At 38.4% G+C, this 16,275-nt stretch overlaps 1 protein-coding gene across 2 annotated transcripts in view; it reads right to left on the bottom strand.

Annotated features, from left to right (window-relative positions):
• GRB2 (growth factor receptor bound protein 2) overlaps window positions 1-16,044 on the bottom strand; it is a gene marked incomplete at its 5' end in the record, with an annotated part of 31,926 nt that extends 15,882 nt beyond the window's left edge. For both annotated transcript variants that reach the window (XM_079544302.1, XM_079544303.1), the window contains one exon: window positions 15,967-16,044. In XM_079544302.1, the coding sequence (XP_079400428.1) occupies window positions 15,967-16,044 (78 nt within the window). The remainder of the gene's footprint in view (window positions 1-15,966) is intronic.
• Between the last annotated feature and the right edge of the window lie 231 nt (window positions 16,045-16,275).

Raw genomic sequence — 16,275 nt, 5'->3', positions numbered from 1 at the left:
CAGTTACTTTCAATAATGCCTCCTTCAACACAGAAAATTCCTGGTAGCACAACACAGCAATATAACTACAAATTATATTACTCTGCCTACACTCTTTGCAAAGGCTGATTACTGAGCTCTCCCCTTGCATTAGTCTCTCTCACTACTGCCACCTGTATAAAGGTTAAGCTACAGATATCACAAAACTGCGTACTTTCATGAGGAAGGTTGAAAGATGTAAAACTTGTTATACAGCTAGCATTTTAATTGGGCTTCAGTTAGCCAGGAGACCTCCAGGTATCTCAGTGGCAGCATAGACTCTCAGACACAAGATTCACATTGTGTTCAGTAACTTTTATGGTGCTTAACTGAATGCTATCTCTTACAAAGTGGATCACCTAAGAATTACTGCTTAACTGTCAACATTTGGTCCCATTTCAGTACTTTATCAAAAGTACTTTTTGTAGTTAAGTACATTTCAGTACTTAATCAAAATATAATGCACAAATAAAGAAAGGTCATTACCACAGCCTAAGCTCCACAGCTTGGCTTGTGCTTGCACAGAGCAGAATGCTACAGGATTCACAAGAACACATTCTTAAAAAGAAGGGAAGTGCTGTTTTTCCCTAGCAGTAGCTTAGAGCAACAAAAGACCAGGACCAAGCAGTCTTTTATAACTAGCTCAGGATGTTATTACTGAAACAGAAGATAAAACACCCCATTTTAATCCACATTTAATCTGGAGGCATTGAAGAACACAGTATTTTGTCAGTTTTCTGTTGTGTCATACAGATTAGTTAACTCAGGTATAGCGGGGATGGTCATTTGCTTGCATATGAGTATTCTTTCTTATTGAGTTTTGTTTAAGAAGTGAACAGATTTGCACTGTTACATTCAGCTTTAGCAGTGTCCCAAGAGAGGAAACCCCAGTGAAGCACACAGAAGAACAGGCAATGTTCTGAGGCCTAGAGAGCTCTCCTGTCATCCTCTACTCTTTTTAGCAAAGAAAGAAAACAGACCTGAATTCTGAGTAAGATCCTGCTATGTTTGCACAATCCACAAACACTCTTAAAATAACCCAAATGCACATAAGGCCATTTGTACCTAAAGAACAGAATATATCTTGCCTTTAGCATCTAAATAAAACTACAATTTTGAGAAAACCGGTTTTACGTAGAGTTCAGACTAAGGTCTCCTGGTTACTATTCTTGAATCTGCTGCTAACATGAATGCTATGAATTCCAGGCCCTCTGAAAAGAGAGGTTGATTCTAGCTTTCCCTTCAAGCTTAGCAGAGTGGATAAAACACCTGTTTTAGCTCACTCATTTTGCTTCCCTTTTGTTTCCTGAAGAAGGCCTGAAGAAGCAGTAACATGTATTCCATAACTGGTGTCTGAAGCTGTGCAGAAAAGCTTCCTTTACAAGTTTCAGACAGACCTTTTGGAGTCTTCCTAATTTTCAGTCTACCTGAAGATACCTGCACTAGCACTCTCAGCAAAATGTATTATCCCAGTGCAGAAGAGACCTTTTATCAAGGAACAGAAAGTCAACAATTCAAAATCAAGGCTGACCCTCCAGTAATGATAGGAAAAAATGAGCTGTATATACTGAAAAGCCAGGGAATGCTATGCTTCCATTCAGTTGTCTCCCCTTCATTTAAAATATATGGCTACACACTTTCCAGCATTAATTTTCGTATAACTGAAATAAGGAGATACTAATTTGTTATATATAGGTAGAATTTAATCCTTTATAAACTTAAGAGTTTATTTATTCATCATTTTAGCTAGTCTGTACAGACAAAAAACAAGAGTTTATTTATTCATCATTTTAGCTAGTCTGTACAGACAAAAAACCCAAAATCTTTGAGAACTTTATTATTTTGCGATAACATATTTAATCTCAACTACTTTTTCACTAAATTTTCTGCAACTGTTGAAGGGTTAAAATCAGGACCTCAAATCTAGAGACCAAACGCAATGAGATCAGGATAATATCACCATAAGCTGCATCACACAAATAGCTTGGATCAACCTTAATCTCTTCATATTGAGACAGATGGAAAAAGTGTGAAATCAGATAACAGGAGGCCAATTTCCTATAATATGCAACTTTTCAAAGTTCACCACAGCATAAGTCAATATTTTGCAAGATTTGTACCTATTTAACAACTTCAACATAGCATATTGGAAGGCAGAAAGGAGCACCTCTAAATCCACACTACATAATATAAAAAAAGTCAAAGTAATTTTAATATGTTGCAAAACATTACAGACAAAGACCAACTTACTGAGACTCCAGCCAATTCCACTTCTAGACATACTTTTTAGTTATAAACACTGCTAGTGAAGAGTCAACCATTTGAAAAAAAACCAAACAAACAAGGATTCCAAGACCGCACATCATGAGACTGCTTATTGACTTATATTGTAAGGCAGATAAACGCTGCTAGGATAACAATTTGCATCTGCAAGTAGTTGGACAAAGCAGTTACAGGAAGGGACAATTTTAATGTATTAATATGATTTATTTTTGATTCTTGATTTTTATTTATTAACAAATATAATTTATTAATAAATGTAACTTAAATGTACTAATTAATAGATCCAACATGCAGTGATGCCTCAACTCTTCTCTTTTTAGGATTTGAACATACACAGGGAAGCATGAAATATCCTCAAATGTACAAGATAGCTGAGTTACAGCAGCCACTATCCAGCTACCTCTGGAATGGCCAAGAATTGGCAAGAGGGAAACATGTGTGAGCTAAGTGTGTAATACTTTAGCTCTATTCCAGGTCAGGAATATGCCTTGAAATTAAACAACATTTAAGGAAAAGCAAGCAAGAAATCACCCAAGGAATTACATTCAGACTGGTGGTTATGAGATAGATGGAAAAACACTTTTCAAGCAGCTAACAGGTACCAACTTTCCTCCTAGGAAAAGAGAGCTCTGCTGTGTAGATCAGCAAAAGCCCTAGGCTCTCTAAATCAAAGCCTGCCACAAAACACCTTTGAGTTTTGATGTGAAATTGAACAGAAGGGTAATCTATAAAAGCTCCTGTGAAAAACTTTAAAAAAAAAAAAAAAAAAAAAAAAAAAAATCACAAGATTCCATCTCTTACCAAGCAGGTTCATCTTCCAGTTCAGACTAATTACTCTCATAACTCTCATAAGACATAAGTATTTTGCACATATCTGCTTTTAGCAAATAATTTTACAGTATTCCTTAACTTAGACCACAAGAAGCCTGTTCAAACTCCTGCAGCCCTCGCAATTCTATGAAACAAATACAACCACAATTAATAACTTGGTATTCACACAAAGCTCCTTCTATCACCCAAACTCCACTTGCACTTCTGCATGACTTGCTACCTCAAACTCTCATCTGTGCATTTTATATGTTAAGTTAAACTCTCCTTTGTGGGTGTATAATCAAGATGCTATAATTGCAATATAGTTGTTTAATCAACAGATATCAAGATGTTGTAATCACAATATAATCGAGAGAATCAAGCAAGGTAGACAATGATCACAAAGAGAATAAGCGGAAGAGCTTACCCTTCGGCTGAGCTCACCAGAAGACACCAAGAGAGGGGATCTCCAGAAGAGATCCTTCCCCTCTGGTAGCCAGCTCTTAAATAGGTCTAGGAGGGGTGGAGCCTGGCTCCAGCCCTTCCAGCAGCACAGGTGAATTGCCTTCACCTGTGCTCCTCTGGCTGACTCATGGCTCGCCTCAGGTGATTAATCAGAGGTTCAGGCCGTGACTCAGCAGTTCCCATACAGTGGGGAAGATAAAATGATCTGCAAAAATCACTTAAAAGGCACTTCCATTGGGGGATGATCCCCTGACTCAAGAGACCCAATTCACATCAGTTCCACCAGGCTGCTCAGACAATCTTGTAGGCATAAAAACAAGTCACACTGACAATAGGGAACTGCAGGGCAATTCCGGCAGGGCTAGTTTTTCGCTTTCTATCAGAATCTTAACCCAACCACAGTTATAAACAACCCTTGCTTAAGATGAGACACCTTCAGAAATTGACTATAAATTCAATTATAGATTACCATTGACTGAAAAAAACAAAGAAAATAAATTAGGCTATAGCTCTCCCTGTACAAAGAAAGACAATTTCAGTGTATACAGTTATATTTTGGCTTAGCAGGACATAAGAACTCAGTTTTCCAACATATAAAAAACATATTTGGGGCACCTAGAAGATAACTAATTTACCAATAAGGAGCCACAATTATATCCATCGGAAAAGAGATCTATCAGCTGCACAGTGACAACTTTCATCTAGCAGATTTTTGATTTTTATAGCAGAATCTTATTTTACCGAGTTATGTTTAACAACATCTTTAGCTGCAGAGGAAATGCACAGGTACTTGGTCTGGCTGATCTTCAGAGAAGTACAATGTGTAAGAGAACTTTTCCTGTTATCCAGTCCCTGCAAAGCTGCTCAGATTTCCTCTTTAAGGGGACACGCACATGCAAGAGGAAGACATTTGCAAACAGTTTCAGAGCACAGTACTGAATATCATCTGACTCATTCCTGTCATATTTGCATAATGTAAGCACACAGATCTTGCAAACCTTCACGAATGCGCAACAACGCATCAAAAAGCGCAGCATATCAAACTAAGCAAGATGAAGGGAGCTCACATCAGCTCTGGAGCATTATACTCACTTGAAACATTTCACAGAGCATCTCCAACCTCATAAAACTGTATCAAGTGAGAAGAAACAAGGTATAGTTTCATTGTACAACATTGTATCAGCATCAGTGATACTGACACCTGCACACAACACTGAATGAGGGAGCAAAAGAGGAGACTAAATACACCCAGTGATGGAGAAGTGTTTTTAGAGGGCTGCTTTTAAAAGCCAAGAAATGTATACTGTGCGCCTACCTCCCAATGAAGGGTTACCGCTCTCATCTGTTTTTGGTCTGCTTTACACACTACGGTATAGCACTAATAACACGAAGTTTAAGGCCAGCTCAAACAGCCCGTTGTCACCGACACTTCCAAGCCACTTCAACCACCTAAGGTTGTTCTGACAGACCAAAGAGTTTTCATTCAACTTTGGTTATTTCCACCTGGTCAGATCTTCCTAGGATAACAAGATAACAATTTCAAATAACATGCACTAAAAAACTCACTATCCAAAACCAGTAGGTACACTCTAAAGTCAAACTTCTGGGCATGGTGGGAACAAATAACTTTAAAAAAAAAAACAGTCAACAAAGTGAGGATGTTTCACCAAAAAAACCGGAATTCGTTGGATTTTGCAACTAAACCTTCGTGAAAATAAATCTGATCACAATTCTTGTTTTTGTTGTTTTCAGAGTGTTTATACCAATTTTGGAAGCCAATAACAAACCGTTCTGACTGGTCATGCTCAGTTGCCTCTGTAAATCTACACAGTGCCTAAACGAACTCGTTTGAGATATAAGCCCTTCGCTTCCGGGTTTTCTTAGCTATTGGATCCTGAGGCATACAAGTGCATCGGTTTTCTCAACACGGTTTGTTTTTCTAATAAAACGATTGAGGATGCACAATAAACTGATCCACAATCAACCTCAGCTTTCACAAAGATGCCAAATCCACTATCCTTTTCAGCACAAATCTTCAGGACTTTCACAGCGATTCAAGTCCTTCACATACATAAACTTCTCTAGGGTAAATGCATAACATTCTACAAAAATAGAGACTAATTTGGGTGTACCAACATCTAATGTTGATCTTTAATTTACAATAAATTTTATGATGTACGATTGCTTTCAGACTGGAATTTCTATTATATCTCTGAAATCTTTCAGTTACATTTAGATTTAGCCTGCACTGTGGCTAAAGGTGTTGATTTACTCCAAGACTAATTTCTTTTTTTTTTCTTCTCCAAATTTACCAGTGGATTACAATTCAATTTCTGGAAAACCAATTGCACAACTGAATGAAACATCCCCGATTCTATACTCACTGAAAAAAGAACTGATACTTAGTGATGAAGAGTTGGAAAGAGGGATGCCCGGAGCGTTAACAAGGAAATAATGATAAATAATACGGATTGCTCCCCTAAAGCAAGAATCATTATTACGACTGGTCTACATCTATCCCCACAATGAAGATAACACCAAATGTCAGAAGCCCTTATGAATGGCAAAATGCAGAAACACCAGAAGCTCCTCCGCTCAAGAAGCTTGACCAGCCATGCAGTAAGAAGAGAGTCATTTAATGGTACACAATACATGCTCATTTCAGCATCAAAACAGTGTTTCTACTCTGACTTAATCTAGAAAAGTGCAAGACCAAAGAACTCTAAAACAAGTTTGACTCGGCTTCTGCCTTAGGAAGGAGCCAATACCACACCTGTGCTTGGTTACTGAAAGCAATCTTCTGAATTACACACAAGGGAAGGGGCATAAAAAGAAAAAAAAAGTACGCTAGGACGTTGAAGTGACACCTTCAAAAATTTCTCATGTTATTAAGTTCCTCTTCAAGTTCAAGGCTAATAAGATAGCTAATAAGATAGCATTAATGAATGCATTATTTGCTCCATACAAAGCAAATTAAACATTTAAATGTAAAAAACCTTTGTATTTCTTAAAAGACTGAACTCACAGTAGTCATTGGATCTCACTACCAAACAGCTTGGGAAAAACACTTGTCCAAAGTCACTCAGCATTAAGAAGTAAAAACAGTGCACTAATATAGGGTTGTTTTTTTTTTTTTTTTTTTTTTTAAGTTTAGAAAGCAGTATGAACTGTAATATCACAGGAACATAGAACTGGAATTCCTGGCACACGCCTTCTACCCCTTCCACCTTTAAAAATATCATGCTACTAAAACCACAGAGCTTTACAAAAAAGGTCTACTGTTACTTTCCTGCATTATGAGTTAAAAAAACAAAATCAAAGACTGTCCTTGAATAATGCAGATACTAATGCTAATCATGTTACATACCAAAAGTAGTAAGCACCTTGCTCCAGAATCCTAAGACAGCTGAGGCACCAAGTTCTTCATGGAAAAGACCAGAGATAAGACCATCTCCTAATTAGAATCTCTAATTAGTAGAACAGTTCCAGGTCAAGAACAAATTAAAAACAAGAATAGAAGTCATTATGGCTCTGTTGCAATAACTTGGAAGGAATATCATAATGCAAGTCACTGACACCCTAGGGTATATTATTTGACCACAGGCTAATTTTAAGCTCCCAAGTATGTTATGGTAGCATAATATCTCCATTACGTTTCTCAGTAAAAGCTAAGGCACTGGAACTCCCCCCTACTGGGAGATTCTGATCAGACCAATGCCTTTACCACAAGAAACTCCCCCACAGGGCCCTGAACAGGAATCGGTCATTCCTATGTAACAAAACAGGTGTTTAAACTATTCATTAATGTGGATACCTTCAAAGTCTTCCAGTTCTCTGAATTCACCATGTTGACACTTTCACATAAATAAAGGTTTCCCAGGACTCCAATGTAAGAAATCTGTCTTGCTGACATTTTCAAAAGCCAGGATCAGGTATTCTCTAAAGATATTAAATACATCTATACCTTGCACCACCCCAGACATCAGTTGGTCCCTGATGGTTTGCAACAATATTGTTAGTATGTAGTCATAAAACCTTCCTGGCCACACAGCTATCCAATTAAGTTCATCTTCAAGCAGCTGTTTGGAAACTGGGCTTTTCTGGCAAAGCAATAAAAGCAAAAGGCAGTCTTCACCTCAGACCTCCCATTTAATCACTGGCAAGACAGAAAACATAGCTCCATGCAGAAGACAAATGAACCACTAATTGAGATGAACTGGAACAGTTGCAAGGCACAAGCCTTGAGAAGACTCCAGCTTTTCTAGGTTTTGCAGGGATTGTTTCATTCAAATAAAGAATCTCAGGTTTTCTGCTCCTCATCTCCACAAATGCCCTCATCAACAAAATAAGAAAATTCCTCAGTGTCTCAGGATGGGGTTGAAAGAAAAAACAAAGAGTCTGTCTAAAATGGAAAGCCAGGATTTACTTCCACAGTAGAAAGTCTGAAGTAGAATCCTCTCTAAAAGTATAATAAATTTCATACTACCTGTGGCAACAAACAGGAGAAAGCTGACTAGCATAGGTAGCTGGCAACATGACATGAAGATCATATAATAAGTCAGCTTAAATCTGCCTGTACTTGAACTGAAAAAACCTGCTAAATCCAAGCACACTCCTACCTGAAAAGTTTCTCACTCTCTGTGTTAGGACATAAAGGCACCACTATTTCAACTGTTGGCCCATCTTTTCCTTCAGCACTCCCAATCCTCTCGGCTGCCATTATTAAATAAGGAACTTTGCAGACTGGGACCAAGAGAGAAATGCAGTTTTGCAACATTAGGTATGGCCAGGCTTCTCATTTTCACTCCGGTCCTACATAAAAGCAGCTACATCCAGCAAAAAGCAAACTTTAAAAATTAGCGCGAATGTTTTTGCTTTGTGGGGACTTCAAAGAACCCTGAAGGACCTAGAACTACATCCTTGTGTGGTGCACACTTTTGCAGAAAGGTAATCTGCAATTTTCTTCAGTCTCCCATGGGTAGATTCCAGTAGTTGACCGTACTATACATTATCTGTTTTATCAACATGTTGCTGTATATTTAACCCCTCCAGCTTTTTGCAAAGGCAAAAATAATCTCTCTTCTAAACAAGTAAGCTTTACAAGGGACTTTTTACTCACAATGCAGATATCATTTATAGTCTATCTAGTCTTACAGCACTATCACACGTTTGTAATTCAGATAGGAGATGGGTGGAATTAAACAAAGTTGTCAAGAAAAAGAAAACTCAAAGAAGTTTACAGAAACATCACAAGCCTCTTTTTATGCGTGTTCTTCTTTTTCATCCTAACTAAACAGAACACGGGAAATAGCTTGCAGTATTTACAAATACAACAGGCTGTAAAGGAAGGTACAGAAGGTAGGAAAGCTGAGACAACTGTCATCAGTTGGGTTGTCTCAGCTGGATCTTTCTGCAGCCCATGAAGAGAGTGGCTGGTTTCAATCTGGATATTCCTAGGTAAGTCACAACAGTCTTCATCCCTCAATCCTGGCAGAGATGAAGTCACACTCCTAATCTTAAAGACAGTTTTCAGGAAGAATCCAAGGAATGCATCATTTGCAGCTCAAGAGTAAGACAGTTGTAACAGCCTGATGCCAGAAGAGTTAAAGTACTTGGGTATAAACTGTCAAAACAGACAAGCTCATGGATTAGCTTTTGAAAAACCAGGTTTAAGAAAAGAGGACAGAAATGAAGGCAAGGAGAAAACAAGTACCTTCTGCTTCCTCCATTCCTGAGGTCAGAAGAGAGCCTCAACACTATCACGGCCTACACTTTATTCCTCCCAGGGGCAAATACATCTTTAGCAAACAACTCCTGGAAGGCATGCAAGGTACCAAATTACCACAAAATACATGAAATTTATCTATGAAAGATATACACAACAGGTTTTCCTGATACTGCCTCAGTAAGGTATGTTTGTCGAGCTGATAATCATCTGCCAAACTTGAAGTACAGTTTGATGGCAGGGTCAGGAAAAATATTTTAAATCCTTTTAAAAGTGTTCAGTGTATTTGTCTTGAATATATTTTTGCTCCTTGCATTTTTTTCCCTTCCCCTACAACTGCAGGTCAAACTTTCACCTCCCCCCCCCCCTTTTTTTTTTTTTAAATACAATTTACTTGGAAGTTTCCCTCATTAGTTACACCCTCAAGTAGTACTAAATATCAGAACTACAAGTTTTAGAGCTACACAGGAGTTCAGAAAAAACCCTTTAGAAAAACTGGCAGATCTTCCAGAAGTAGAGAAAGGTGCATACTTCTACAGCTTAAAATCCTCCCTAATATGCTGAAATAAAGTCACTTGAACCTGGAAAATCAAACACACAGCTTTCCAAGCAGATTGTGATTTACTATTAACAGCAGAAACTGAGAACCAGATCAAATAGTAAAAAACAGTTTCATAGTTACACTGAAATAGTTGAAGATAACAGAAGCACGTGATACTCCAATTGACTGCATACAAGGGTTTGCAATGGAAAAATTTATTCAAGATCAGCAAGGTTTACTTTTTTTTTATTTTTAATTTAGTGCCAATTTCTCACAAACTAGAGGGCTGACTGCTTAGACCACAAGTCTTCTTCACTAGCAGGGCTGCTATGCTTAGCGGAACCTGCTGGCTCATACTCACGAAGAATTCCCCCTTTCGTCCCAAGGGAAGCAATTTTGCATAAATACAGCACCATTTTATTTTTCCACGTGTAAACCCATAGAGTTTTAATATGTTAGAGCAAGAAGTAAGTTGGCTCAATGCAGAAAGTATAAATTCCAGAGACAACATATTTAAATATGAGGTTTTAGAGTAGTAATGTAACTACAGCTTAGTTGAATCAAAAGAAAATCTACCTTCTAGACAGAAATATCTGTCTTTTACCTAATTCCAATCACTATCCTCACTTGCCCCCGTGGAATGGGAGAACTGTTTTGACACATCTTCAGTAACAGGACTTGCCTTTCTGCTTTCATGAACACAAACAATTGGAAAGAAAAAGATTCAAGATCAGGTACAGAAATACAAACAAGCAATCGTTTCTTAAGAGGGGGGGGGGAAAATAAAGCTTCCTAGGCTCTTCAAGATATTTTTAAAACAGGCTTTTATTTAATATCTAGAGAAAAACACTATTTTAGCACAAAGATAAAAATAAGCTTAGGAAAATTATGAACTCAATTTAAAATGCAAATCTCATATTCATCTAGTAACTAATCAGGAAGTACTGTAGAGTAGCATCTGCATTTCAGTAATATAGTAAACATCCTAAAAATGAACAGTTTTGGAGATTGTCAGTTCACTTTTTGTGTTATTAGAGCTTAGCTTACAATCCCATGTGCTCAGCACAAGCCACCATGAACAACACCTTTTAAAGTTTGTTAAAGCAATTCTCACTCAAGTTGTCAAACAGTGGCACCAATCAGGCATATAATACATGAGAACAAGCTCAGGCTCCAACACATACAGGCTGTTTCATAGCCATTTTTCTGCTCCACTTGAACACCTACCCTTGTGAGGTGCCACAAGATGATTTTAAGTTATGCATATATCGCTCACTATCAGCATTTACATATTCAGCAGAAAATTGCCTAGATCCTGACCAACGGAACACAGCTTGAGGCGTGACAGATGGAGATTGGCAGTGATGCTTCTCTAAAAAGATACATATATTTGAAAGGAATAAATTTATACAGTGTTCCCTACACTGTAGGTAATGAGAAAAGCCACAGGAAGTATCTTCCTGCCTTTCTTTTCTCCAAAAATCTGAAGTATGTAAAACACATTTTTATTTCCTTGTCTATATTCTAGTCAGTGATGCTAGCCCAGCTTGGAAGAGAATGTTTGGTAATTGCCACTGCAGAGCCAGCAAAGGAAATGAAAGAATGAAAACTGCTGCAGGACAAAGCTGCAGATAAGATCCTGTGCATCAAAGTGCAGCAGTATCAGTTTGCTGCTCTGTGTAGAAATGCAGAACGCATACAATTCACTACTCATCTGCATTTTGAACTTTTAAGAGAAAACTGGAAATGGCATAGACTGAAGGCAGCTTTCCTAACAGATGAAGGCAGGAAGAAAAAAAGCACTAAGACCTAGTGCCACTTTTCACCAGTGCTCTGGTAAAATGGATTATTACACACAAGTTCAATTTCTAGTTCATAAATGTTAGTGTTCAGAAGAACAGTACTCTTTACTCTCCTTTGTACCTAAACATCAAATTCAGAAGTCTCACCTTCACCTTTAGTTAGCAGCTTTCCCAACACTACTGAATGAAGGGAGCAAGGACAGGTGGGGAGAAGGGGAATATCCTTTACCACGCATCTTGTTAATCATCACCTTCATAGGAGCTAGCTTGAACACCAAGGCATCGTACCCTTGACAGACAGAAATAAGCACAGGCTAAGAATTCATCCAAAGTCCACAATCCTTTGTGCAGATGGCTACAACACCTGCTCTCACTTCTGCTAATGCTTTATCTCTGTTCTGCTGTCAAACCTGCAATTCAGCACCACAGACTAGAAGAAACACGAAGCAATGTACACACAGGAAAAACTCAAGCAAAATTAATTCTCATGATCAGTCCACATAAGATGACAAATACTCTGCTGGTACCCTTTATGTACAGGGCCTTAAGTATATTGCTTTTTTTTTCCCTCCCCTACCAAAGGAGTTTATCGTTATGATCCCACAACTACTTCTGATTTTTCAAAGCTTCCAGCATATATAAATAAAATCATTAACAAAAGCAAAGATTTTCATTCAGAGGCAGTCAGCAAATACGGAAAACTGACAGCATCAGTATAATAATCTTAAAATAATATAACAGTTCAGTATCACAGTGATTGTGAAAACATACTAATGTTGCCTTTAGTAGTTTGGTGAATTAATCTAAACTGGAAGAACAAGATGAATTTTTACAATGCACCGCTTCCTTTTTGCTCAGCGTGAGATTTTAAGTGTCGTTAGGGAACTAACACTTAACTATTTCATATACAAACTGAAACACTTATAGGCCAAAAGGCTTCAGGTAGCACACAGCACGCAAGAGTTAAAAATAAGTCAATTGTTAAACAGTCACATGAACAGAACCTTGAGGTAACTGTCAAGTGTAGATTTAGAGTAGAAAAAGAAACCATGGTTTTGCTGAATGGTGTTGTCAGTGATCAAAATTAGAATTCCAGGGATCCAGGAAAGCTGGTTTGTGTGTCATACAAAAGTAAAAACCTCAAAATTAAAGACAAAAGGCTGCCATCCAAATAATTTTATTCAAAAATAATCAGTAAGTACTCTTCAATTTTGCTGACAACCACTGAAAACAGGAACTAATTTGCTTCTTCAGAAGATCACTTTCCAGCTATGCCCCAGCTCTGGGAAAGAAGAAGGGAAAAGAGGAAACAGCAGCAGCCTATTTTATTTTGTTTTAAACAACTCTAACATTCAAAATATTCATTAGTACAGTTAGTTATTTCATACTACTATTTCAGAAATAGTTAGCAGAATAGCTTCATATTAAACTGTATACTTCAGATTGGATATAGGAAGAACAGAGAAAGAGAGGCCTTGGCTGGTTGTATTTGAGTTTTTCTATTCTTCCCACTTTACTCCTGCCAAACCACCAGCAAACATCAGCAGACTTCAGGTCTGGACACTTTCCAGTTAACACAAAGGCCAACAAAACCAGAAGTTGCTAGAAATACATAAGGTTTTGGGTACTCAGAGCTTGAATAACAAATATAGATAGAAACTGAAGTTACCAAGTCTCAATAAATACAGCAAGTGAACTGAGAAAAGACTGAAAAAGCACCATGAACACTGTTAACTACTCATAGTGAAAAACAGTAATCTAAACTTCCAAGTAGGAATTCTTCAAACTTCTGTTGCTGTTAATAATGACACAAGCCATCCTCACACACTTGACAGGATGCCAGACACCAAGTTTTATGAAGCAGCCACTAGTTCATGAAAAGAATGGTGAACTTGAGAACTGCAGCTCTGTACTGTAACCAGAGGACACAGAAGGAAACAGCAACCTTTCTTTCCTCTGGGAAAGGCAAGGCAAGTAGCATTCCAAACATTAAAGCAGCTTGAAGAAAGCTGTCAGTTTTTACCTCCTGAATGGCAACACCATGCTCTGCTATAGAATCATTAGAATAAACCAGCATAAGGATCCAGCATACTGCCAGAGATGTAAAACCATAGAAGCAGCTTTTATGACATACTGCCCACAAAAGAAAAGGCCAATCACTTTTCCTCTTCACTCAGCTGTTTTACAATTGCAAGTCAAAGGTCAACGATCTTCACTCACTTTTGGAATTCTGCCACAAGACTACTAATAACCACAGTTCAAATGCTATTCAATCAAGCTCGGAATACATTGGTGTTCAGCAATAGTGGCACCATGACATCACAGCCAAGTTATCTGCTAAAAAAATCAGATGAAGTCAGACTGGGTGCACCTTTGCCTTCTCTATGCAAACAGAAAAACACAAACTTTTAAGGAGTGGGAAATAAAGGGTTACAGATTGTGTTCTTTCCTTAGTGTGGTTAAGGCATAACATTTCTCTACAAAACAATTTCCTGCCATCAATTATACATGCCATCAAATTTACTTTGCCTTCCAAAGCTGCATCAAGATCACTAAAGCTAGGTAATAGCTAGATTTGGAGAAGCCTAGACATTTGAAGCTACACACGTGCCTCAGCAAAAGCTATCTTATGGCAGAAGTGTATAGCAGCATTCAATGCGCTACAAGTTTATTTCTCTTTCCAATTCACTCATTCAAGGGCAGCAGATCTGACTTGATAAATAAAACGAATTACATGAGGCACATGAATGGGATACTCTGAGGCTTTTCAGTCACAAGTATAATACTAAAGAAACAGAACTGGTATGCCTGATGAAAATTTCTACAAACTGAAAGGCATTTGAAGTGACAAACTGTGTTTCATTACATTTGTTTTCCTTTCCATTTAGCATTTTCTGCAAGTTAACTTCAACTACTCTCTTCTTCAAATACACACTTCAAATACAAAAGCTGAGGGCAGTCAGCAGTGACTGAAAACAGAAAATAAACAAAGTTATCACAGAAGAAATCTAGTGTTATGACAGTTCTGAACATTTCAAAACATCAAAAGGAAATATTATGGTAATTACGTAAATATGAGAATTGAGGCACACAGGTCTAACAGGTGATGTTAGGCCCGTCATGGGCCAGGGATGTGAAAGACATAGCAGATACAATTATTTTAAAAGTACAGTTTCAAGGCAGGATGCATTTTTGCAGCCATGCAGTAGTACCGCATTTCTAACAAAGCCATAATTTATTCCATAATTTATTACTGAAATGCCAACTCTAAAAGAACTGTGTAAGTTTACATGTAGAGGACCTTTTTCCTACTTATCTTAAAATACTGCTAAATCAAGCCCTTTCCTGGTAAAAATTTTAAGCAGCTAAATAATCCCATTGAGGTCTGCAGGAGTTATTTGTCAACATGCACAAAGTCAGCCCAACATCTGCAAAATTGGCACTACTCAAGGCAGTCTCTACTCAAAGCAATTTAGAAATCAGCACCTCAAAATATTTCTATAGTAAATGTATCACACTTGGAAAGAAATGCCCATCTTATACTATCATGGTGTAACACTGACTGAATAAAACTCAATTACATGATGCAAAAAAAGCTCTTACTAGTCAGAAATAAGCTTAGAACTATGCTTCACTGAAGCCAAATCACTACAGATTTACATTTTACTCTCCCCACAACCGAATTTTTGGGCTTGTTCTCTGTGTTATTTCAAATAAAGTTTTAGAAATTCTTTTATTTCTCAAATTCCTTTAAAGAGGGGTTTTCAAAAGCTTTTGATATTTTGAAAGAACTGTAGATCAAAATTCCTCTAATGCACTCAAACATCCACTTACATCTGCACAAACTCATTAAACATAAAGCCACTCACATTCATCAGGCCAGAAGATAAAATTCAGCACCAACATTTGACAGCCTGATGATCCTAATCACTGTTCTTGACACCAGAATCTTTGGCAGGAGGCAAAGGAAAGGATCACTACACTGATCTTGATTACTTTAAAGGGCAATCTATTGTGGAATGAAATTCAGCACAGAGTACACTGTATTGTACTTCTGCTTATTTGCACACTAAGTTTTCAAATACTCCACAGTCTGAGAAGAGAGGAGGAAAAACTCTGGGACGTGGTTAACACAGAAACGAAACAGCATCTGCTCTGGCCAGCCTGGGCTTGAGGAAACCCTAGAGTACCCTATTAATCCTCCACTGAGTCCCCAGCAAAAGCCAGGTCCAATGGACCGGAAGTGGCTGACCAGACAGAAGTCAAAGAGGGGAAGGCAAAAACGGGAATCCCTAATCCCTAGTCCCTTACCCTCCACTTACCTTAAGTATATCCCCCCGTTTGAAGCTTAGCTCGTCATCTGCCGTAGCTTTGAAGTCGTATTTGGCGATGGCTTCCATGCTGGGGCTGCCGCACCAAGCAGTGCGGGCAGTAGGAAGGAAGCACTCCCCGCAGCCTCCTTTCCTCCCGCGGCGGCTCCCGGCTCAACCCTCCCACGGTCCGGCTCCGCTCGAGGCGCCGGCCCCGTCTCTCACATACAGGGGAGGCCAGGGGACGATCCGCCCTAGAGGAGAGAGAGGAGGAGGAAGAGCCGCGCCATTAGGGGAAGTGGCCCGGATCGATGGCCGGGG

This window comes from Tetrao urogallus, assembly GCF_951394365.1.
Source record: "Tetrao urogallus genome assembly, chromosome: 18".
NCBI lineage: Eukaryota > Metazoa > Chordata > Aves > Galliformes > Phasianidae > Tetrao > Tetrao urogallus.
Note: the sequence above shows the minus strand (reverse complement) of the source record. Positions and strands in the feature narration are given on the sequence as shown.